Genomic DNA, 24,264 nt, shown 5'->3' on the forward strand with positions numbered 1-24,264 from the left:
TAAATGACAGGATGATTCTAGAATCAATATAGAATCAATCAAACTAGAGAAAAAAAGATACTAAAATTATAACTACTTACTGATACATCTCAATAAAAGCGAACAAAAATAATGAACATAGAATATAAAAGTAAAACTGGACGTTATGAAGAGCCCTTTCCGTGTTTAATTTAACTATAATAAACTTTTCAATTAAGAAACTTCTTATACAAAGATAATTCCTTATTAAATATACATAAGTACATATGGCAAATAAACCTAATTATATTATTTCTTAAAAGTTATGTGAGTAAATATATTTAAAATTTCTCTGGCAAACTTTATTTTTTCTAAATTATACATAAGTAATTCCTGAGGATTTTGTCACAAACTTTTGCACAAAAAAAGTAAGAAATATTTTTGGTTTTTGTAAGACCCGAATAACAACAAAAATAATGCGAAACAAAGTAATATTTGTACTTTTATTTTCACTTAGATTTTATTTACTCGCCAGCTTAGCATTATTGTTTTAAAATCCTTCGAAATCCTTTGTTTTACTGCTTATTGTCAGTTCAACTTTCGTTGCGTTTCGTTTTTTTTCTTTGGTGGGGCGGGGCAACTTTTAAGCCGCTCCCCTAGCCAAGGCAGAAAAGTTGTCTGCCTCGAAAGAAAACTTTGTTACTCAAGTGTGGAAGGAGAAGGCGCTTCCCCCTTCCGCCTCAACCACATCTTCATCGCCATCATCATCACCATCATCATCATCATACGGCAGCGTATCCAATTTGCAGTCCATCATCTGTCCTGTGGGCCAAGTCATTCAGTGAGACAAAACTCTACACAGATTTGACAGTGCGCTTAATTGAGCTTCCGAAAAACAGTTTTGACATTTGCGGCCACGCAACGCATTTAATTTATTTTAATTGAAACAGGCCCCTTCGCAACGGATTAGCTCATCTAATCTGCTTGCTGGACAGACTTAAGGATGATGTCGAGACGGGAGTGTCGACACTGCGATGGATAGGATGGATGGAAAGTTCAAAGTTGATTGAATCTCTGAAACTTTTGCATCAAAAGTTGCTTATTAGGTCAACTTGGGCTGACAGCTTTGTATCTACAGGAATCAAAGTCAAATCAAATATCAAAAACCTGTTTGGGTTTCAAGAAATTCAACGAATTCCATATACTCTACGGATTGAATCTCATTTCTGAAAAAGATCTTACATTAGAATCTTTTAACCCTCATTTATTTTACAACTCGGTCACTTACATTTGCTTTCAAACTTCCCAACTGTTGGTCATAATCCAAATGCTCTATATTTCAAAAAGGGTATACAGATGCCAAACTATTTTTACGGTCTTCTCATGCTGCTGCTTTCAAACAAAGTATTCAATTTTTACGATGATGCATTAAATTAAAAAGTTGGCAAAAGTTCTCCTTTTCAAACAGTTGGCAGAAAAAGTTGTTTAGGACTATGTGAAACGGTTTGTCAAATTGCCATAAGCTAAACCAAATTTGATCTAGAAACTGGTTTTGGCTATAATATGTTCTAATAAATTTAAACTGAATTCGATACTATATATAGGCTAGAGCTTGAAAATTTACAAGCAAAGAGAAGTTTCACAATATACTTATATCCAATTAAAAATATTAAACAATGTATAATAATTGAAAATTTTGAATAGTCAAAACAAGTAAGGGAAATCCCCTACTAAAATTTGTCCTAGAAAGTTAATCAACATCATCCTCAAAGTACTTTCTCTCTAGGGTATGACCTAAGTCTACTAACATTAAGGAATTTTCGTATAACTTTCATTGCCAACTTTTTGTTGGCTTTTAACGACTTTGCATTGGTTTTCATTGAAACGATGACGACCACGCCTCAATGTTTTTGTGTCCCACATACTTGGACGCCCTCAGATCATTGGATAGATTCAATTTTTATGACTTCACATCCTCTTCATGAGATTGCTAATTGTTGCGCCTTGGATTTTTTATGGTACTTTGAAAGCCATTAATACGCATTTTATGTACTTAATTAGTTTTCCTCCCTTCCCTGCCTCCGCCCTCTCAAACGATGGAAAATGCTTTTGAAAAAGAAAGTGCCAATTTATTTAAGCATTGCTATCTGGTGTCAGAAAGCAAACATGTTCCTCATAGAACTTGATAATCATTTGTGTAATTTGCTCATTGGCCAAAGTTGTTGAAACAAACTCAGGATTCTTCTGATCCTTGAATTTGACCAGCACCTTCAAATTCCTCTCGCTCTTGGTCTGCAATCCCATGTCTACCTCGGTCTTGGTCTCCGATTTCACGTCTTTCTCGGTCTTGGTCTCCAATCCCATGTCTACCACGGTAATTATCTTCTCCACCTCTCGTCCCATCAAATAGTTTTCTAGTTTTTGTACTTTTTTGGTTTTCTTCATCCTGAAATTGGTAAGAGATTATAGTTGGCATTGGCTGGATACGTGATGCAGCATGAGGAGCAGTGGAGAACAAGAGATTTGAGACCCCAAGCAAAACAATGCAAAATTAGCTTTCGCTTGGCAAAAGGCATGCTTGAGGGGGAAAACAAAAAAACAAGGCCCAGTTAATGACCACAAAAGCTGCTAATGTGGACACCCGCATGGACAAAGGATTTGGGATCTGAACTGAACTGATCTCGCCCCCTGTAGGGTTGTGGGGGCTTTGTGTGTTGGTCGACTAATTTGCGGCACAAAAGCGCGGAATTTGTTCCAGCCATGCAAGAGACATTCGGTCAGTCAGTCAGCCTTTGTCCATCCAATTCTGTGTGTGTGTGTGTGCTTGTGTGTGTGTTGAACTAATCAAAGTTTTCTATCCAATCCTTGCTAGCTTTCGCTCTGCTCGTGATGTAAAAATCAATTGGCAGAAAATTGCTCTGTGTCCCTGAGGAGGAGAGGAGATGAAAATGAAAGCTAATAGAGCGAATCTAATAAGCGGCGGGCGGAAGCAAAAATGGAGCACTTGACTTGGCAGCATTGTCAATCCAATCTCTCTCTTTCTCTCTCTCTGCTCTACAAAAGTCAAGTGGGCGTGGCAATGTACTTACCTCCTTTATAAAACGTAGAAATATGCAATTTATGGCAATAAAATTTTCTCCCTTTTTTACTTGATGCTTTTCTGTCGCTATATGTCAGTGTTGGTTAACGTGAAAATCAATTGTTATCGATAAATTGCAAATTAATTGTGATCCATTTTTCAAAGTTCCACCTGAGACCCAGTCGAACCACAGACAAGGAAAAAAGAACATTTTAATTAATTGCATTGTGTGTGTAGTTAACTGGCCTAGTAAATATTTCAATAGCTTTAATTAACCAAAAAATGTTGCAATTAATTGACTTTGCCTGCTCAATTTAATTAATTTTTTGTTGGCCCCTTTTTTTTTGGTTTTCGTTTTCGTCGTTTTTTTTTTTGAACGTTTAGCCTGTTTACTGCCCGAGGAGCTGAATTAGGTCATTTCATTTGAGGGTATTAATCAAATTGTGCGAAAAATAACCGTAGGGCCATTTATTTCGGGAAAAGAGTTAATAATTGCTGTAATTTATATTGTTTTATTTGCTTTCGGGCGATTTAGATATTGCATGACCAATTAGCATATATGCAAATTTTATTTGATTTCTTTATGCATAACAAATAGAAATGTTAAAAATAATATAAAACTTAATTAAAATGAACATATATATTAAATTTGGTTATTCACGCAGGTGATGAGAATATTTAAATCACAAAGGGGGGAATCAGTTTTCATTTGAGAAGGAAAGTTTTTTGCCCATCCCTTGATAAGTTGGCTGTGTCTTTGACAAAGTTGCCATACTTTAAAAAGTACACACACATACTTCAAACGGGTTGACAGCATTTTAAATTGGTGAAAAACGTCAAAAGTCCAAAGTGGTATATATTTCTGAAAACAATTATTTAGGGGACAGATCGATCTCAAAATAAGTATGCTCATTTATTTCTTAATACTACAAAAGTTAAAAAAAACCATAAAAAATCGATATCCAATATTTCATTATCATTTCATGATATCAAAAGATATAACAGTCGGAAATCGAAATCGTGGGGGACTTCTTAAAAAATCGTTGTAGAGATACAAATATTTTGGTTTAGTAAGGACTCTTTAGAACAAGGTCTTTAAAACTAAATCGGATTCCTGGTAAATTTGTACAACCATTAATAAATATTATAGATCATGTATCAACAACTATCCCTGAAGCGGTTTATCATTTGTATCCCTCCAAAATTGTTTCCTAGATGATTCGCTGGACATCTTTTCAAGTGTTATTGGCACTTCTAAAACAAGTTGAAATGAAAAATTGTTTGTTATACTCACTTATTGTAGACTACCCAAATTATTTACCAAAGATATAAACCTTTTCAAAAATTGATTCTGTTTTCAAGAGACTTGAGTTACCAAAGCTCAATTATTTCCCTATATTTGATAAGTTAATAGTAATAGATTCAGATTTTGGTGTCAAAACCACTTTGAAGTTTACCTGAAATACATACAGAACTGACCAATCACTATCTGAGCAAATGCATCTGTCCTGTAGGAACAGTTTAAAATCTTAAAGCTTTATATTTGTCTTACGACATTTTAGAACAAGTTTTTTAAGAACAGCATAAATATTGAGGAAGTTGATGCGCTCTTTTGATGACTTCTTGGTACTTCCATCCAGACTAAGAAAGCCCTTGTTCGGCTGTCTGAAGATGATTGCCTAATCCATGAAGAAACCCCCCACTTAATGTGATTAAAGAAACAAACCGTCAATTTTTGTAGCAATTTTTTTATTACATTCCATTCGTCTGGTGCATAATTTTCAGGAGCTTTTTGTTTTTGCCTTGTCGCGTCCGAGAGCTTAAGAGAAAAAGTGTCAACCTGCAAAATGGAATACCTTTTAATAATGCAAGTTTGCACATTTTTAATTGTGCTCGTCGACAGGTGAAAGAACAACGCGCTGAGGGCGCTCACTGTTTTACCTTGTGCGAGATGCTGGCTGCTCACTTGACCCACAAAACGCAAGATGGGCGTGGCAGAGACGGAAGCGAAGGCGGAGGTGGCTAAAACCGCTGTAGCGTCTACTTTTCGAGCGTTTGCCCTGCTTAAGGACGAGAGATGCAAGGACATTACAAAACTAAATGTAAACAGCTTAATTAAAATATAAAACTCCGCACGGCACACGCATGTGGCACTCACCTGGTGGAACACCTGCAGCAGCAATGGTGGGCGAGGGCGGGGAAGGGGGTAAACTTAATGCTCTTTATTTGCTTAAATGCATGAAAAGTGTTTTTCATTTAATTTTTCATCATTTTGCACTTGTCGGCTCCGCCGCTGCAGTTTTTCTTAATTAATATGCCAGTAGTAAATTTTTATCCCAAGAGAGAGAAAGAGAGTTCATTAAATAAACTAAAAAAAAAAAAAAAAACAAAATTTATTTATAGAATTGAAATAAATTTTTTGTATTCTTTCTGTGTGTGTGTGGCAAATGAATTGAAATGTTTACCAAGGAAATTTGAAATTATTTGCGTCTGCTGCCAGCTGACTTTCCACTCCCTAACTCCCACCCTCCCCTCCTCGTCCACACTCAGCTTGGTATGTGTTGGTATTCTTTCCATTCAAGAAGAAACTTTTCTTTTAAATATTTTTCATACTTAGCCAAAAGTTTTATGCATACGCAATAAGATGTGTGAATTGTTGGTGGAGGAGTTTTTGGGTAGTATTTTTCCTTATTTTGAAAGGTCCTTCACATATGCGAGTTCACACACACACACACATATATGATTCCTACTTCATTGCTTATGGAGAAGTTTCCATTCCTTTACTTTTCTTTTGCGGTGTATAATTAAAAAGTTTCTGTTTTTTCGAGTAAAACTTTCCTTCTTTTTTTTGTTTAGAAAATTTCTGTCACCATAATTATTTGTAAAGTTTACTGATCTCATGGTATCATGCAATCTGAAAATATTTGTTTGTACCGCAAACTTGTTGAGCTACCCTCGCTGCAATGGCGCTTGCATGCTAAGGGAAATTTGCATGCCAAATTGTTTACTTCTCGCATTCAAAAATTACTTTATCAATTGGAAATTGCATTTGCATGTTTGTTTAAGAAAATTATTTTTTGAAAAATTCTTTTGAAAGAAAAGCAAATGGAAAAGGCAGGCCAAAATTTACATAGATTGAACAATGGCAGAAAGATTAACATTATAAACTGAGTTGCACTTAAGAGAAAAATTGCATTCGTGAGTATGAACTCTAGAATTTTTATACCATACACCCATAGGGTGAAATGGTATATTAAAGTCGCCAAAATGTATGTAACAGGCAGAAGGAAGCATCTCCGACCCCACAAAGTATATATATTCTTGATCAGGATCAAAAACTGAGTCGATCTAGCCATGTCCGTCTGTCCGTCCGTCCGTCCGTCCGTCCGTCCGTCCGTCCGTCCGTCCGTCCGTCTGTCCGTCCGTCCGTCCGTCCGTCCGTCCGTATGAACACCTAGATCTCGGAGACTATAAGAGCTAGAGCCACCAAATTTGGTATGCAGTCTCGTGTAGTATGTACGCTTATCGAGTTTGTTTCAAATTTTTGCCACGCCCCCTTCCGCCCCCAGAATTTACATAAAACTGTTTTTCTTAAAAAGTATAGCAGATAGAAACATCAAATTTGGTTTATATACTCGTTTAGTTAGCGCGCAAAAAATAATTGTTCCAACTTTTTGACACGCCCCCTTCCGCCCCCGGAATTTACATAACTCTGATTTTCTTAAAAACTATGACAGCTACCGACATTAAATTTGGTATGTAAGTTAGCTTAATAGACGCGCAGATATTGACTATTTAAAAATTATGCCACGCCCATTTCCGCCCCCGAAAATTAAACAAAACTGATTTTCTCGAAAACTAACAAAGCTAAAGTCACCAAATTTAGTATGTATATTGGCTTAGTATGCGCGCAGAACACATATATTTTAATATGTTGCCACGCCCACTTCCGCCTCCATAATTTAGAAAAAACCGATTAGCTTTTGCAATTTTTTGACCATCGCGATAAAATTTGGCAGACTAATAAATCTTATCTATTTCTATCAAACTACCAAATTTGATTGAAATCGGACTAGAAACGTACAAAATATACGTATGAACGTATTTTGCTACGCGACCCATAAGGGCAGAATTGGCCGTTGGCTAGTGGCGGCGCTAGAGTGCTTGTGTGTTTGTAGAGTGAGCGAGATTACAAATAGTATGAGGCATGTTAAAACAATTTAGTAGACATACATTTGGTTTTCGAAATTTTAAATATTTGTTTCACCTGGTGTATGGTATACCCAAGTCGGCGAGACGACTTACTTACTTCATTCTAATATTAATTGAGCTTTTTTATCCTTAGGGAGTGTATAAGATATTAATTTGGAATGTAACTCTTTGTAACTTTCTTTCATAGAATCCTGAGCAGAATCTTAGATATACTTTTGCATATTTCAAGGGGCAAATTTTGTCAATATTTATTTTCCAAGCAGCTAAACCTCAACCAAATGGTTGAACAATCAAAAGGATTTAAGCTAAAGGATTAGTTTACTAAATAATTGGACAAGTGACAACCACATTTCAGTCAATTTTCACCTAAATGTCCAGGGAAATTTCCTTGGCAGAAAGAAATGTAGAAAATTTTACATATTTAATCATTGAAAGGAGAACACATACTGACGAACCTCAAAAATAACAACATTTTAAGTGGCTAAAACTTTGTTGACTTGTTCTTATATCACTCGTATAGATAGATATTAATTAAGGTCACAAATTAGATAGAGAAACAAATGTTTAATTAACCTAAAAACACTTAATTAACCTATTTATATTAAATGAACAGCTAAACAGAGTTTCTATAGTATTAATTATTTCGAGCGATTCTATTAAAATTTATACAGATTAATGTTAAGTCACGGGAACTCTAGAAGCCGATGACATATTGTATGACTTATGCAGGTCATGAAGCTTGTTACCTTTCAACGTGAAGTGTTTTGCCTGCTGAAGCGACTGTCACCGACGCAATTCCGCCACCTCATCCGTCACCTCCACCTCCCTTCAGTCTGTCTGTCTGTCCAAATGGCGCCATGAAAGCCAGCGAATGTGTATTTAATTGTGTCTGGCAACGATGTCGGGCATGTCGCCTATGTCGAAGAAAGAGAAAGGCATGCAGAGACAACAAGAACAAGGACCACCTCCACCAAATCCTCCTCCTCCTCCTCCCAACACCACAGAGATGCAGAGCATCAAATGCACTTTGCCCGAATCGGCAACGGCAAAGGCAAAACGTTAACTGACACGACACACGACTGGAGGACGACGCAGTCACAACTTGGCAATGCCACGGTATGGAAGAGTCTGCGGTGTGGCCACCACACCTGCAATTTGAGTCGCGACCGCAGCAGGAGCATACCAGAACAGAGCAGAACTGTGGGCAAAAAGGGTGTGCGAGAGGTCCCTTGATTGTGGGTCCAAATGAAGTCATAAAGTCTGATTTCGCCAGCTCATGCTCATTATCACGTAGCATGATGTCATGTAATCGTGATACTGATGACAATGATGATGTTAACCAAGTGGAAATTGCATCCTCTTTTTTGCCTCAAAACTTTGGCTCCGTCTCTGGCCTCAACATTCCCATCTTTCCAATAGCTGCTAAACTGTTTTTTTTTTTTTTCTCTTCGACCAAAACTGACACTTTCATGAAACAATTTAAAAAGTCATTGTCATTGGCAGGCGAATCCCTTACTTACCCTCTTAAGTTGCTGTCAATGGCGTCATTTGTTTTGTTGCCCATTATGGGGGAAGGAGTTTGGATGGTTTCTCGCATTGGTCAGTCGGTCTGTGGTGGAAAAAAATAAAATTGTCATTGCTGAAAATGACCAAATGTCCCTATTTTGAGCAAAACTTACAGCAGGCGAAAATCTCAAACTGGCGAAAATGAAGTATGTGCAAAGCGACACCAAATTGACAAAATTCCCCATACACTTTCATTCATAGGGTCCACACACATTGTATATCAAGTTAACTAAGCCACTGAATTAGATGAAATTTATTCATTAGTAAGTTTAGCTTGGTTCACTTTATTGCCCCCAAAAGTATGCTGGAGACTGCCAAATCTGCTAGCTGCTTAGTTAATTAAGCAATTCAAGGATTTGAAATAGTTTGTGGTATAAGTAAACATAAAGATGATCTGGAATACCTAACGAATACAGAAAATCAGCTTCTTCCCCAACTTTATGCTTTCTTGAATTGAGACCTTCCTTGTGAACATTGTTCTTCTGAATGTTTGGAATATTTTCATTTCGTAAGATCAATTTATTATCTTCCATGTCGAAAGTATTATCTTTATTTATTGCTAGTGTTAACCATTTAAAAGTCCTGTAAGTGTGTTAAGATTACGACCATTTTTGAGACATTATTTTCCACTTAAGTTTTCTCTTTTTTTGCAACACGAAAGTTTCCACTTGGTGTCGGTTCAAGTCTTTGCCGTTTGTTTTCGTTTTTTGGATGGGTCAACGTGACATTGCAATTTGAAAAACAATTTCAAGTTGCGTTCGCCTCAAGAAGTACTTCACCGACTAACTTTATGGAAACTTATTGTTGGATCAATTGCATTTTGGCAATATTTGTTGAAAATATGTGGAGAATGCTATAAGGACAACAACCCCTCAAAGTTAATGTGACTTAAATTCATTATGACTTCTTACAAAGGGAATGGAGGAGTAAAAGGCAGCAGCATAGCAAGACAAAGAGTGAGGGATTATATTCCCAGCTGGGTAATTTCTGGCTATAAAGCCACAGGATTTTATTGAGCGGAAAATTAAAAGCATAAAATTGCATGCTTTAAATTTAAATGCAGCAGCAGCATGGCCACAAAGTGTCGGTGCTATCGCACAAAGTCCAAAAGATTGCCACAAGAATCGAGCAGGAGTAAAAGGCAACAAAAGCGGGCTGAGAGGGGGGCGCAATGCTCAGATGGATGTATGGGCTCCACCCTCGAATTGCGAAACTTACAAGTGCCTTCGTCCTTTCTCCTTCTGCAATCTCTGCCCTGGACTCACGCGCATACTAAATTCTACTTATTGACAGGCTGCAATGGAACGTGTTCCGATAAGCGTCGAGCAATGGTTGGAGGGTCCTACCCCAAGCCCCAATTTTCCCCATCATTCCCTTTCGTCCTGGCCCATTGCGGCACTTGAGAAAATATGTTCCAGTTGAGATATGGGCGATTCTTGAAATTAGTTGAAACATGAGTCGTTCGACCCAACTCCTAGACTAGTCATGTTAATTAGCTGCTAGGCAACTAACTTTTGCCTAATAAACTAAACTCACTTTTAAATCGTGTAAATTTAATCAAAAGTGACTAAAGCAAAGCCTTACTTCTATATAGTAAATGTTTATTTAAATATATTTTTTTGCGTTTCTCCATTTCTTAGAACTTCCATTTTCCTTTGCACGTACATCTTTCTTGATTTTCTGCATTAGAAATTCATGAATTGCGTCAAGAGAAACGAAAGAGTAATAAGAAATAAAAGAACTAAAAAGTAAAAGACAAAAATATGTAGAATTTCAACATTTCTAGAAATATATTTCTCAAGGTATACAATCATCATTGGTAGGTAACTCAGAATGAACCGTAGCGGGAATCTCATATTCCGGATGATATTGAACTATATCGAATTGTAGAATTTTATAAGAAGACACCAGCCATTGGCCACCAGAGCGATTCTTGTCCATCGAGTAATCACGTCGGAAACGCACAAAGATCTCTGAAAATATCAAAGGAGCTTCTTCTTTATATTTTATGTGATTTGCATAGATATCGATTAACGATTCGATTTCACATTGCTCTTGCGACGACCGGAAATCATCTGTGCGACGCAAAGCCACAAAGATGACGTCAATGAAAGCGAATTTGTGATCGTAGTGACGCAGTAATTGCACTTTCAATGGAATGCAACGACGAATGTGACATTGATCGAAACGCATCAATTGGATTCGCCAATCGTGGAAGAGATCATGATTGATCTGCTTAAAACCCATGGGTGTGGTACAACGTTCGATGCGAGTTTTAGTGTGATGACGTATCATATCGGTAAGCACCACTGCAGCTTGCTTAGAGTTCTCCATGAACTTGGACTCGACGAAACTCAAGTCCCAAAGAAACTTTAATTTCCAGAAATTCCATTTGGTACTTAATAGTTTCCATGGTCCATATAGATAAACGAGCGCTGGCAATGATAATTCCTCCGGCTTATCCTCACATTGTTGTATATCCAATTTAATATCGAAAGTACTCCATTTGGGGCCATCCAAGCTATCTTTCTGCACTGATGGGGGATCGGCATAGAAACGTCGGGACATGTGAGACGCGCATACCGTAGGGCATGATCGATATTTGCAGCCAAGAACTCCGCGTAAAGGTTCGACTGAACCACCTGGACTAGTGGTCAATCTACGCTGCAATAGAAATTTATGGCCAAGTGCCAATTTGCTACAGCCAAGTCTCAGCTGCGCTTTTATCGGCATATTACCATAATTTTGAATTTTGTTTACAAAATAATTTAACCCAGTCCAGGCAGACAAAAAAATATTTATGATAAAAATAATAAACACTCAAAATTAGTTTAGAAATGTATTCTCAAAGGTAACTTTTTGTATACAATGATAATAAGTTACAAGTATGGGAAGGTGTAAGAGAAATAAAGCTTTGAATTTTTCTATTTGGCTTTAGTTAATTCCCAATTCTCAACTAGTTAAAGCGTTGAATTAGAGTTATTGACTTTGAATTTTTGCTTAGGCTTAGGACTCTAAACATATAAGAGAAACGAGGAATAACCTTAAGGTTATTAAATTCTGCAATACGTGGTTTAAAAAATGCGTCCAGCTCACTTTTCAATATCTATGACTGTGCTTTCAGTTTAATTTACTTATAATTTCCAACTGGTTTAAGCAAGAAATAGTTTGCCAGTTCATTTAGCGCTGTCAATCAAATCCAGTGATGAGGAAAGATTTCAAGATCTGCCTTTGTTAACAAGGTCTAGTAATGAACACATCTTATTATGCAAAGTGTGACCGGCTTTCCCAATATTTTGTTGATCTAATTTATTTGAACTTACTTGTCCTTCTGTTAATTAGCATCAAATGCTATCATTTAGTTGCATTCACTTGACAAATGTTTCACTTACTAAGCACACACTGTACCATGGCATTGTCTTTTGCATTGTGATTGCAATTTGTCAGTGCAATTATGCTCAGACTATTGCCATTTGTTGGATGGCCATTGTTGTTTTGTGTGTTTGCATTTCATAAACTTGTCAAATCTAATTTCACATATTGACTACAACAATGAGCACTAATTGCGTAAACATAAAGGAAATCGATTTACCTGCCTTCCTTCTCTCAGTCTGTGAGTGTACATCTGTTTGTTGCCGGAACAATCCCGCAGGAGTATTGTAGACTTTGATTTAACATCTATCCAAATTCAAGAGAGTTTTGTGCGAACATTGTGCGCAATTATCGGCAACGCATTAGCAAATGCAAAACCTTTCTAAGTCTAAACGGCAAAAGTAAGTTTTGCCCGAAATGCATTCAAAGTTCATGTTATCCAACTTACCTACATCCGTTTCCCCCTCTTGATTTGCTTGTATTTACGTAGAGAAGCTTGTGTTTGGATGTGTGTGTGTGTGTGTGTGTGTCTTATGGCAAACAAAACGATGTCAAGTAAGAGGTAGAGGCAGACACGCCCACCGCCTAGCCTTGTGTACCAAAATTTATTTTATTTGGATTAATTGTTTAACAATTTGACCTTAAATGTTTCTGCATTCAAGATAAGTCCACTTGTACTACAAATTGTCAATTTTAATTATTCCTGAACTAAGTTGAATACGAGTAAATTTAATTTTGACCTCAATGATAAGTTCATAAATTTTAAATTTCTACTTTTATTTAGCTAGTATATAGTCGTGAATAATGAATTGAAATTAAATACACATTTGGAATTAGGGATACAACTTATCCTGTAGTCATCTAGCTAAATATTATAAAGGATTTACTTCATTTTAGAAAAAGATTCTACATATAAGGGAGGATTAATGAGATTTCTTCAATAAGCCTTTTTTTCACTGAAACAATTTATATATAAAATATATTTTTAAATATATTTTATATATTTTTCAAAATATTTTAGCGAAATAAACACTCACAATGACCTAAAATAAACTTAAGCCTTGTTGAGCATAGTTATAGAGACTTAATTTACCTCATCAAAAATCTATAAAATTGTGAGAAAAATAGACATGTCTTATTTTGTTGAATTTTTGAATGCCAGCTCAAATCCTTTTTAGTTGGATGCCTTCAAAACAGAAAAAACAAAAAACACAAACAAAACATACAAGAAACTCTTTAACTATTTACTGGTCCATAAATGTTTACCATCATGTAGTCAATGTTGCTGCTGCTGCTTACTGGCAATTTATCAATGTACAAAAAGGCAACAATAATAAAAATATGTACAATATTCGCATAAACCAAAAATGGATGTATGTGTATAGTATATACTGAAAACTAAACAGAGAGAGAAAGAAGGAGTAGCTACTAAAATGAAAATATTTATTCCAAAGCACTTTGGCACACAAATCCTCATGTAATCCCAGCCAGAGCGATGGGAGCTATGGGGAGCAATGGGGTCCAGAATGGGCCACCATCATAGAGCAACAAAAGTATCGCAATAAAATATGTTAAGTAAATACGGAAAACGACAACGAAAGAAGAATCACAGAGAATGTAAGAGAGTGGTAAAGGGATGGGAGGGAGGTAAAACTAAACAATAAGCCAAAAAGCACGCTTGATTAAGTTTAACTTCCGGTTTGTTATAAATTGAAACATTTATGTGGGATTTGTTTTTCGGGACGGGGAGGCTGGCAAAGAGCTCTGGCCTCCAAAATATTCCAACTAAATACACACACACATATGTGAGTGTGTGTGTGTTGAGATATTGGTATGTCTATTTCCGGCGGAAGCGGTGAATAAAACATGAAACGAAATAAAATGACAAGGCTCAGTTTCAGGATTCTGACTCAAGGTAGAAGAAAAACTTTTAGTGGACGAAAATTGAACAACTTTATGGACGAATTCTTTTTTTTTTTTTTTGTCTCTCTTTTCCTGTCTCAATACTATAGTCAAGTAATTTTTGGTTTTATTTGTTTTTCAAGTAAATGGCTAAATTATTCCATTGCAAATGTAACTAAAAATGTGCAAAAAGTCTTTGGAAAAGAAAGTCTTGTGCTTGGGCTTGGTCTTGGTCTTGGGCAACCGCATTTCACTCTACGAATATGTAAAAAGGACATTTAATATCCGTAAATAAAATATTCAATTTCCCTGGCATGACAATGTTAGGAAATGGGCCAACCAGCCAAGAGAAATGCCATCATCTAACCACCTGATGGTAGAAGAAAATGGCCCTATCGATTTCTATATTTGTTGCCTCCCTCTTTTGTTGCCTTTGCCAAGTCAAGCTACTCGCAGTTAGATTGAATGATTTGGTTTTGCATTTAGTTAACAACTGAAATAACAATTTGGGTCAAAATCCTAATTAAATTGCTTTGCTAGAAATGTTACCAAAACTTCTCTAATTATTGAATTTCTCCTCCAACTAACTACATATTACTCTAATCTTTATTGCCCAAGAAGGCACAAACGATGAGGATGAGGATGAGGATGATGATCATGATGATTATGTAGTCAAGAAGCCTGAAGAAAACCATTTACATTTAATTTGGCAAAGTGCATTTAAATCCTGCATTGGAATCGTCCTTTGCCTACATTAATATTATGCCTAATGCCCAAAGGTTGACCGCAAATTATTTTACAATTTGGTAAAGGAATAAATAGAAGGAAGACAAAATTAATTGTTGGGTCCCCTCAACCCCACCCACTTTAAATGGGCTTTTAGCAAGTTTATTGACGATGTAAAGGTGAATAAATATATTGACCACCAAAGCCAAAGCGTGAACAACAGGGCATCTCGCAGCAGGGATATCCTGGACAGCAGGGCGTGGCATAGGAACAGGTACAGGGAGGACAACTGTAACAGGGATGGGCACAAACTGTACCCACATAACGGCAGTGGGGCTCCCTTACGCATCTGGGCACTATATCGTTTGAGGGATATTTACTTTTTGCTGGCTTTTTCGGTACTCTCCGCTTGCGAGGCTTTGGACTAGGCTGGGGCTCGGGTTCGAGTTCAGGTTTAGGTTCCTCGGGCTCTTCTGGTTCAGTTGAATATCTTTTCACCCTGTGCTCAGATGTTGACTCAGAGATTATATTCTTTTTTGTAAGCAAATCTCCTGGTAATTTCGATTCAGTTTCTTTGGTATAATGCCTGCGTATTAATAAAGCTGAGGCAGCACCTGCAACCCCTTCATCGGGCACCGCATCCTCATTAATCTGGGATGCACTGCGATAGTTATCTTTATTAATTTCCTGCTGTTCATAATTTTCCGTTAGCTCATCGTCATTATGGATCCTACGACTGGTTTCTTCGGTATTTAATTGATCATCTTGGGGCATGACATGAAATGGAACACCTGAAAAGTAATGTCATATTTTTTTATTTTTGGAAATCTTTGGTTTCTGGTTTCTTGGCCTTAAGACAGTAACTGGCTGCTAGACTCTCTCTATATTAATCTTCTTCACTTTCGACTTACCACTGCCTACACTGGACATCTCGATGTCTTGCACTTTTCTGGTTATTTCATAGTTACGATCAGGACTTGACGTGACTTCGCGTTGTAGGACATCATCGGGATCTCTTTTGTTTTTACTGGAAGAAACACGTGCAGAATCTCTTCTCATCGTGGCTCGGGAAGCACTTGGTGATGATGCTCTATTTCGTATTGATTTATTCGGTGGACTTGCCGGAGATGATCTACGTCGCTTTGAATACTTTTGGGCATCTTCTGTCGAACTTGCTCGTGATGATCTGAGACGTGTTCGCTCGGTTTCTGTTGGACTTGCTAGCGATGATGTGCGAGGCATTAAATGATTTTGGCCATCTCTTGGACTTGTGGATGATGATTTTCGTCGCTTCTCTTGGCCTTTTTGCATTTGTTCCTCTTCATCTTCGTCTTGCTCATCATCCTCCATTGGTATTTCCATTTCTGTTTCCGTTATATATCTATGTTTCCTTACAGATGCAGCTCTAAATCGTAGGGGCACATTTTCATCATCTTCATCCTCAAGTTTACCAAACTTCCTGCGTTTCACAGAAGGTTCATTTTCTTCTGGATTCGAATTGGTTTGCAAGAGAACCTCGTCTTCAATAGTCGTTTCTGATTTATCTGGCATCATATATGCATGTAAGGACACTTGTTTAGACAAAGATTTAGCTTGTGACTCGTTTTTCAGTATGGTTTTTGTTGAATTTGGTAGTTGAGCATTTAATAATTCCATTTCCTCGGGTGATTTTCTTTCAGTCACTTCCTGATACTCTGTCACGGGTTCACCACCATCTTCGGGAATTTTTGTACTTGCGATACGATGAACCACCTCGAATTCTCTTTCACCAGTTCGATGCCTTATCTCTCTGGTCTCGACCTCAATCTCTTTGATATTTATTTCACGTAATTTAGGATCTTCAGGCCACTGCATAGACTGATCATTCATAGACATATTGGGATCATAAGAAATATCAGTCTGGGCAAATTCCATTATCATTTCTGGTTTTGGCTCTTCGGGTTTAGGAGAAGGAGGAGTTGGTGTCGATGTTGTGGGGCAGGGAATATTTTCCACCATGCAGCAAACCTTGCGGCAACTGTACATCTTATTTACATCTGGCTGTGGGCAAATGGGTGGTCCAAGATTGTAGACACATGGATGACATGGCTCCACTGGCGCCGCCAAGGGAATGCAAGAACATGGCTCCGACACAGCAATTGCCCTCCATTGCCCCCTAGCCTGTCGTTGATTTATGGCCGGGCATGGCTCTGCTATGGGTATTGCCTGCCATTGACCTTGTCCCTGGCCAGGTAGACAATGATTTACACAATTTAAGATTGGTTGAGCCTTTCTACACTCATTGGTCTTACGGGAACTTCTTAGATCGCGCTTGTATTCCATTTTAACGCCACAAACAGGTGAAGAAAGGATTTAAATCAAGCCAACATGTCAAAAAACAAATTTTTTTTTTTTTTTTCTCAGGGATGGGACCCAACAAATATTTTTAAATGAAATGAAATTTTCGTTGACTTTTTGACCTTAGATCAAATTTTTTCAAAATTTTAGTCACTCAGATTCCAGATTTCCAGATAGTAGGTAGAAGTAAATTCTGTAAAATTGTAATTATTTGTTTTGTTGTATTTATTTTTCTAAATTTGTTTGTTTTTGGTAAAAGAAGATGATAAATAATGAGCGTCAGAAGAAATTGAATGAATTCGGCCGGAAAGTGAATACGGCCAATTGGTATATTGGCATATCGGCATATCAGGAGAGAAACATATTCGAATTATCTGGCAGCTTGCGTGATGATTACGAACAGGGTAGCAGTTTCCGTGTACACAAGTGCTTACAGGAATTTGGACTGACACCTTTGTTGAGCAATAAGAAAATTTTAGCCCTGGTCCAAATGAGTCGTGGCAATGATTTGGCCTTTCTCTTCTTCCTGCTCGAAGGCGTGTACAAAACGCCGCGTGAAGATGGTGAATTTAGTAACAATGAGAAGCTATTGATGATAGCCATAGCCAAGTTGGATCTATTGCCAACTTTGAGGGAATTGGATCGCATATTGCCACCGCCACAGTATGGAAAATTTGAGGTTCAGCATACGGAAAGACAAACGGAAATTGAGCTGAAAGAGCTTTCGTTGCGTTTGAAAAATATGAAGAACTATCAACCGATCGAAGAGAAAAAGTTCACAAAAAAGAAGACTTACATTTTGCCATACTTTGAGCGCTTAGTGCGACCTAAACGGGTTCCATCAAAGCTGACAAGTCGTCCACAGGATATGGTTGTCGCATTTCGCTTCTGGAAACATAAAGAACGTCCAGATTATGGTAGACAAACCGAAGCACCATGGTTTACACAATTCCAATTGAATCCCGTAACTCGTTTGATTCGAACCCTTGTTTGCGAGGTGGTCGATAAATTTCTAGATGTCGATGAACTGATTGGTAAAGCAGTCAAAGATGGCCCCGGCCTAATTGACTTCAAGGACAATGTCGATGGCGAGCCAAGTTTATGTCTCTATCATAAAAGCATCGAGGATAATACACAACTTCTGAAGGATGAACTCACTGTTAAGGCTCGGGATCGTTGTTTGGAAATGTATAACATCAATATTGGCAGAGAGCGAGAGACTAAGAGACGTAAGGCAAGAATTATAGCCCAACTAGAGCACGATATCAAGGAGTGCATGGAAAGAAATGCGGCTGCCTTGAAGACTGACTTACAAAAAGTTCATACCATCTCTCATGGCGATTGTGTGATAAAAGAGAAACATATTCCCATACCCCGAGCCTCGATAGACCAACAGAGAGAAGGTAGAGCTCTAATTGGCTCCTGCACAAACTTAGCCCACACAGTGGTAACTCAAAAGAACGAAAAAGGCCGACAAATTGTTGATAGCTTCTTTGAGAAAATTGATTTCAAAGATCTCCAGCCTGAACTATCCTGCAACATAAAGCCGCCGGTACTTCAAGATAATTCCACATTGAGTAAGATAATTGTAGAAGTGCCAGCCGAAAAACCAGCAAAGGGCAAAGGTAAAGGCAAAGGTAAAGGCAAAGGCAAAGGCAAGGGTAAAAGAAAGAAGGGCGGCGCTGAAAATGAAATCCATTGTGATAATGAAACTACAAATCTAGCTAGACGTCTCTGTCCACAATCTGTGAGCATAGTAGATCAACCCTGTGGCGGACATAATTGTCGTGCCATTCTCATAGCTGGTGGCAAACTAAAACCCAATGATCCCGACACGGAACCCAAGTGTAATGTTATCCTTGTGAAGAATCAAACAAGGAAAAGTTTCTTTCGCGCCGCCAGTAGCCAGGGACCGTACAAATTTAAATATCATCGCATTTTTCAAACTGCTCCGAAACCCTACGATCTAAAGAAGCATATAGCAAAAACATTTGTCAAGGCTCTGGGTCGACCACCCACAGAAGACAAGGGCAATTATTTGCTACAGCAGCAGAGTTCAACTCGATTCAGAGTACCCGAGGTGACCAGTCAAGATACGGACTATTTGGATAAGCCAAGCTGTTCTAGTGAAACAACTGATGCCTCCAGCGAGCACAGCGGGGAGAGTCATATCGATTATCAGGCCAATGTCGTCGATGCCGTTGTCAAGTGTGTGAAACAAATTTGGCAGCACAAGGAAGCCGTTAAGCGCTTAGAAATGGAGAGAGCCAAAAAACAAGCGGAGCCAACTCTGCTCAAATACGAGATTACCCACTTTGATCCGGATGATGACGAACTAATGGATCGTTTGCTATTCGATGGCATGAAAGAGTTGCAAAAGGATCAACGTTATGTTTTGGCCACTTTGCCAGAGTCGCACAAGTTACCATCCCTAAGGGAGTGGATCAAGCGTCGTTTTGGCAAATCGTATACCCAAAAGGAATTAAATGAACATCTCGAAGAGTCCCAGCGTGTATTTGAAGTAGTCCAAACAATGCAAAGTAGTCCACCTGAACCGGATTTAATGGGTCTTGACAAAATATCCGCTAAAAAGTCAACTTTTGCCAATTTCAAAGCAATTCACGCTTTGGTAAGTATAAAATTTGTTAGAGACTCTTTACTTACGCACATCTCTAGCATGGTATTATAGAGACGACACGTTATCGATAATCATTCCGATTATTCCTTGCAGGGCGTGAAAGTCAAAAAAGCATATTGCGAGAAACTCAATCAAATTTACATGGAGCAAATGAATGCCTGTTGGTATGCCATGGGCAATTACAGAAATCCTGGTGGACCGCCGCGTAAAATCTTTTACGCCTACATGTCCTCGAATCCGCGAGATATTATCCGCCAGCATGTTTGGAACGGTGAATTCCGGAACTATAAGCAAATTCGTGACTTGTCAAAATCAAATGTTGAATCCTAATCCGTATCGAGATACCATGAAAAATATAATTATCTTTATGTTGCTCATTTTTATCTTTATAAATTTATTTGTTTTCAATTCTGATATTTGATGGAAGTTCGCCGTTTGCCTGTTATGTTCTTGCTAGCCATAAAGTTCTCTATGGCACGCTTTGTGCGGGTCTTTAGAGTAAGGACATCAATTTCTAACTCCTTATTCGTGGCTTTAGTACCCTCCATTTGACGGATTAAATGAATGACCTTTAGAAGATGCTCGCCATCCAATTTCTCAATCTTGGCATGCAAATCTAAGTCCTCTTCAGCGGTTAGAGGAATTTCATCGTCATCAAATGAGTGAATTGACTTCCTGTCCTCTGTTTCTTCAGGCAATACAACTGAAGAACCAATGGAACTTATGTCCGAAGCGTCGTCGTCATCGTCGTCATCGTCGTCGTCGTCGTCGCCTCCATCATCATCATCATCATCATCAACATTATCATCGTCGACGTCGCCGTCTTCTTCATCATTATCATCATCATCATCGACGTCGTCATTCGCATCAGACTCTACCTTCACCGCTTCCTTATCAGCAATTTCCATTAGTTCAGCAGAATTGTTCAACAGTTCGGTAAACATTTTCTCAAAAATTAACTGCAACTCTTTGGCCATTTTATAGCACACGTGATCTGAATTTGTATAAAGATATGCATTAAAAAATATTAATCTCACATCTTTAGCAAATTCCATGGCATCTTTATAATCATCCGCATCCAAACGTTGTTTTATGGTGCCAAAATCCATGGGTTCCTTTACAATCTCAAGATAGTCATCTAAGCCCAAAGTCTGCGGATCAACAGGCTCATAGAAAATCCAAGCCAACTTCTTGTACGTTGGGGACATGAGATTTTTCAAGAGGACCTTGCAGGCATTTAATTCTACCAGAGAATTTGATATCTTACCCTTATATCCCTTTGACATCACACTTGAAACTGAATCAAAAAAATCATTTTGCTTGACATTTTAAATCATTTCTCACTTCCAGCCTACTTTTATTAGTTTTTAGTTGCTGGCAAAGTAAATGTATTAAATCTACATATTTTATATACCGAACCCATCAGAGTCTCTTTTACCTTACCGAAATCGATATCGGACTCAAAGTCACTAATTTGACGTAGACAAACTATGGCCATATCAATGATGTCACAACGAATACCCAATATACTCTGCATATATTCATTGGGGAAATTAATTGCCTTATTGACCATCTGATAGTAGCCATTCGATTTGGCAAATTCTGATAACAATTTACTTGGATCATGAATTTTAAAGTCTTTTCTTTCCCTTCATCAAGAAACTCTATCACAAATTCAGGTTTCCATCGAAGTTTTCACATTTTCATTTGCTTATATAGTATTTTAAAGGATTGTATTTAAATATCAATTCGGGTACAAATTTATCCTTATCTTAGTATTCCCTTCCAATTGATTCGGTGACATGATTATCGTAAGTAAATCATATTGAACCATCATCAAGGGATGCAATAATTTTGGTGACATTTTCATTTAAAAGAAATTTTCTTTAGAGGTAATCAAGTTAAAAAAAAACAAATGACTAGTTTACTAAGTCAAGAGAACAAAAGTACAAAATCGATTGTAGCCAAACTGACCATAAAAACCATAAAACAAAAACAACAAGAATATTATATTAAATAAAAACATTTACTCATATACAATCTATTCTCTGCATAGAACATTTGATTTTCTGTTGACATGTGGGAAATTTGAACTTTACTCGAACCAAGCCAAAAAACAAAAAAAAAACCAAAAAGCCAAAATAAAATGGAGAAAAATGGGGGAAAAACAGAGCACAAAAAGCAACAGCCCCTCGGGAGGTGCTCAAGAAAAAGTAACGCAACAAAAATATGCAAATGAAATATTTGTGTAACCGAAAAAGAAGAAAATAAAAAAAATATATATATGTATGTATATACATACATATTTATGCAAAACCACAAGGATGGATAACTTGTTGTTGGGTTAGCAGCCGAGGCACACTGAAAGGACTTTAGTTATTCCTTCTGTTTCACTTCGAGTCCCAACCCACCAGCTGACGTCAGCGGTTGACCAACAAATTTTTGGGTAAACGCTTCGAGGTTTAAATATTTTGACATTTCAGAGTTGTCTTATTTCATATATGTATAGTATAGGCAAAATATCTTTTGCTTCTTAAGCGGGAACATCGAATAATTAAATACTCTCTAAAAAGTTTAAATAGTAAGTAAGAAAATTAAATTAAATTGCAACTGCTGAAATAGGAAACAATTTTAAAGGTTTATTTGATTGAAAATAGACAAATAGTTTTTTAGTTATAAAAGTAAGTGAACTTAATAGTTCTTTTCGCATCAAAAGTGAAGCTTTTATCTGTTTAAAAACTTCTTGATTTACTTACTGATTATGTCGACACATACCCAAACTATCTTTAACTCCACGTTTGCTTAACCAATATACCCTTTTGTGCCTTGGGGGTTATAGGGTATACAAAAAAAGGACTGTTTACATTATGAACCAAATTGAAATTATCTAATTCAATCTTTGTGATGAAAGTTTTTAGTTTCTTCCCCCTCTTTGGTTTTGGTTTAGAAAAACACTCTGTCCTAACATATGTATGTGTATCCATTCATTTTTTTCCCTCGGGGTGTGGCTAAACAAATTAACACTATTAATTTACCTCCGATTCTACTACGCAATATTCATTATGGTAATTTTTTTCCTCTCGCATAATTATTTTTAATTATGTTTGATTGATTAGATAAGCATCAATCGATATTAGTTAATTGAATTAAAAGTATTTAGAGTAGATTGTAAACATTTTGTATTTGTTACGGGAAATAAAATCACATGTTATGGTAGTCTATGCAGCGTCAACTAAGCATCGATGTTTGGCAAATAGACGGGCTTCCATATCGGCCACGAGTTGTATACAGTTGCCCATATTCAAAATGGGCTCCCATGTGTTTTCCTGAACTGGATATGACTGCCACTTGACCAATACACGAATGCACCTCTTGCCAAAGCGACGGCCCAGAATGCGTTTTACACGGAGCACTGTTTGGGAGAAGAGAAGAGATGAGATTTTTCTACCTTTGATTGGATCATCTCGGGATTGATATCCCATATCGTGGGAATTCTTACCCTTGTTGGCGCTCGTGCACATTGCAGTGGGCGAAATGGATTTGTTTTTACCCTTCAAGTCCTTTTTAGCCTCCATCTTTGCTTCAAAATAAAAAAGCAACAAGAAATAAAATATTAAAAGCCAATTCATTTAACAAAAACAAATCTTAATCAACTGAAAGTATGTAGTCCTACCTTTTCTGTGTTGATGCTTATTATTTCATGGCCTACTGAATATGACAAATAGTTGTCATACTTTACTTTTTTAACAAAGCCTACTAAAAAAATTGTATGTAATTCGATAAATTATCTATCTCAATTAAAGAATCGAACTCAAATCGATATTATAAATAGGGTTTTTGATTTTTTTGCAATTTATTTCGGTGGTTTTATAATTCTTCATCGGGTTGCTTCGCCGTTAAATAAAGCATTATGGTGGCAATATCTAAATTTAGATATATTAATTATGAATTCACGCTTAAATTTAGGCAAGAGCTGAACTATATATTTCAGAAAATATATCCAGGTATATAATTCTACTGAAATTTCAATATTACAATATTATATTAATGATAGTTAACTATAAATAGTAACAGAATTAAAAAGGTCACAAGAATTAGAACACTTAAACCTCTTCAGTCAGGTTTTTGGGTAACTAGTTTTAGTAACTATAAGTATAAGAACAACAATTAATGCAAATTTCCATCCTATCATCTAACTAACTTCTAACAATAAGTCAACTTAATTTTAAAACATTTTTGCACAGCAAACTGATATCAGTTTTTAAGTTGGTGGTTCGCTACAAGCACTCAATGCTAAGTAAATGTAAAACTTCCAAGTAAAACTGTAAATTATAAGTTGAAGTTAAGTCAATACTAAGGTTCTTTTGCATGTACTAACAGCCGTCCAATTGTCCAATTTCTATACCTAAACTAACCCATGGCCTAATGTGGTTTGAGTGTAGAAGTTGATTCCGCTTTGGCTATAGCAAAGAGT

The 24,264-nt window shown here is 37.1% G+C and overlaps 6 protein-coding genes across 8 annotated transcripts; 1 reads left to right on the forward strand and 5 right to left on the reverse strand.

Annotated features, from left to right (window-relative positions):
* Positions 1–2,062: 2,062 nt before the first annotated feature.
* Positions 2,063–3,155, reverse strand: LOC111519823. The gene is made up of 2 exons (XM_023181899.2): positions 3,048–3,155; positions 2,063–2,404 (listed from the first exon to the last, which is right to left on the reverse strand). Exon 2 carries the CDS (start codon positions 2,401–2,403, stop codon positions 2,092–2,094), a length of 312 nt encoding a protein of 103 aa, XP_023037667.1. The 5' UTR covers position 2,404; positions 3,048–3,155; the 3' UTR covers positions 2,063–2,091.
* A 7,426-nt stretch (positions 3,156–10,581) lies between these two features.
* On the reverse strand, positions 10,582–11,618 carry LOC6639751. The gene has a single exon (XM_002062653.4). The coding sequence runs from the start codon at positions 11,546–11,548 to the stop codon at positions 10,613–10,615; it is 936 nt and encodes a 311-aa protein (XP_002062689.2). The 5' UTR covers positions 11,549–11,618; the 3' UTR covers positions 10,582–10,612.
* A 3,306-nt stretch (positions 11,619–14,924) lies between these two features.
* Positions 14,925–17,236, reverse strand: LOC26528933 (serine/arginine repetitive matrix protein 1). Its single transcript, XM_023181869.2, has 2 exons — positions 15,727–17,236; positions 14,925–15,606 (listed from the first exon to the last, which is right to left on the reverse strand). Exons 1-2 carry the CDS (start codon positions 17,135–17,137, stop codon positions 14,978–14,980), a joined length of 2,040 nt encoding a protein of 679 aa, XP_023037637.1. The 5' UTR covers positions 17,138–17,236; the 3' UTR covers positions 14,925–14,977.
* A 63-nt stretch (positions 17,237–17,299) lies between these two features.
* LOC6639873 lies at positions 17,300–20,183 on the forward strand. The gene is made up of 2 exons (XM_002062652.3): positions 17,300–19,781; positions 19,884–20,183. Exons 1-2 carry the CDS (start codon positions 17,415–17,417, stop codon positions 20,118–20,120), a joined length of 2,604 nt encoding a protein of 867 aa, XP_002062688.1. The 5' UTR covers positions 17,300–17,414; the 3' UTR covers positions 20,121–20,183.
* Positions 20,127–21,091, reverse strand: LOC6639704 (bromodomain testis-specific protein). The gene has a single exon (XM_023181936.2). The coding sequence runs from the start codon at positions 21,074–21,076 to the stop codon at positions 20,195–20,197; it is 882 nt and encodes a 293-aa protein (XP_023037704.1). The 5' UTR covers positions 21,077–21,091; the 3' UTR covers positions 20,127–20,194.
* Positions 21,092–22,952: 1,861 nt separating this feature from the next.
* LOC6639652 (heterochromatin protein 1) lies at positions 22,953–23,535 on the reverse strand. 3 transcript variants are annotated; one of them, XM_002062650.4, is made up of 3 exons: positions 23,464–23,535; positions 23,290–23,365; positions 22,953–23,202 (listed from the first exon to the last, which is right to left on the reverse strand). In XM_002062650.4, exons 2-3 carry the CDS (start codon positions 23,363–23,365, stop codon positions 23,009–23,011), a joined length of 270 nt encoding a protein of 89 aa, XP_002062686.1. In that variant the 5' UTR covers positions 23,464–23,535; the 3' UTR covers positions 22,953–23,008. The 3 variants fall into 3 exon arrangements, with proteins under 3 accessions (XP_002062686.1, XP_046866105.1, XP_046866104.1); XM_047010149.1 differs by having other exon boundaries at positions 23,290–23,370; positions 23,464–23,523; XM_047010148.1 differs by lacking the exon at positions 23,464–23,535 and having other exon boundaries at positions 23,290–23,440.
* Positions 23,536–24,264: the final 729 nt, after the last annotated feature.

The sequence above is a fragment of the Drosophila willistoni genome (genome assembly GCF_018902025.1).
Source record: "Drosophila willistoni isolate 14030-0811.24 chromosome 2L unlocalized genomic scaffold, UCI_dwil_1.1 Seg196, whole genome shotgun sequence".
NCBI classification, from domain to species: Eukaryota; Metazoa; Arthropoda; class Insecta; order Diptera; family Drosophilidae; genus Drosophila; species Drosophila willistoni.

Bases quoted from the DNA above. Each gene is read 5' to 3' on its own strand.
- LOC111519823 (XM_023181899.2), bottom strand. From the start codon at position 2,403: ATGAAGAAAACCAAAAAAGTACAAAAACTAGAAAACTATTTGATGGGA.
- LOC6639751 (XM_002062653.4), bottom strand. From the start codon at position 11,548: ATGCCGATAAAAGCGCAGCTGAGACTTGGCTGTAGCAAATTGGCACTT.
- LOC26528933 (XM_023181869.2), bottom strand. From the start codon at position 17,137: ATGGAATACAAGCGCGATCTAAGAAGTTCCCGTAAGACCAATGAGTGT. The intron at 15,607-15,726 runs GTAAGTCGAAAG...ATTACTTTTCAG, and splicing joins GATGTCCAGTGTAGGCAGTG to GTGTTCCATTTCATGTCATG.
- LOC6639873 (XM_002062652.3), top strand. From the start codon at position 17,415: ATGATAAATAATGAGCGTCAGAAGAAATTGAATGAATTCGGCCGGAAA. The intron at 19,782-19,883 runs GTAAGTATAAAA...TATTCCTTGCAG, and splicing joins TCAAAGCAATTCACGCTTTG to GGCGTGAAAGTCAAAAAAGC.
- LOC6639704 (XM_023181936.2), bottom strand. From the start codon at position 21,076: ATGTCAAAGGGATATAAGGGTAAGATATCAAATTCTCTGGTAGAATTA.
- LOC6639652 (XM_047010148.1), bottom strand. From the start codon at position 23,419: ATGAATTGGCTTTTAATATTTTATTTCTTGTTGCTTTTTTATTTTGAA. The intron at 23,203-23,289 runs GTAAGAATTCCC...TCTCCCAAACAG, and splicing joins GTGCACGAGCGCCAACAAGG to TGCTCCGTGTAAAACGCATT.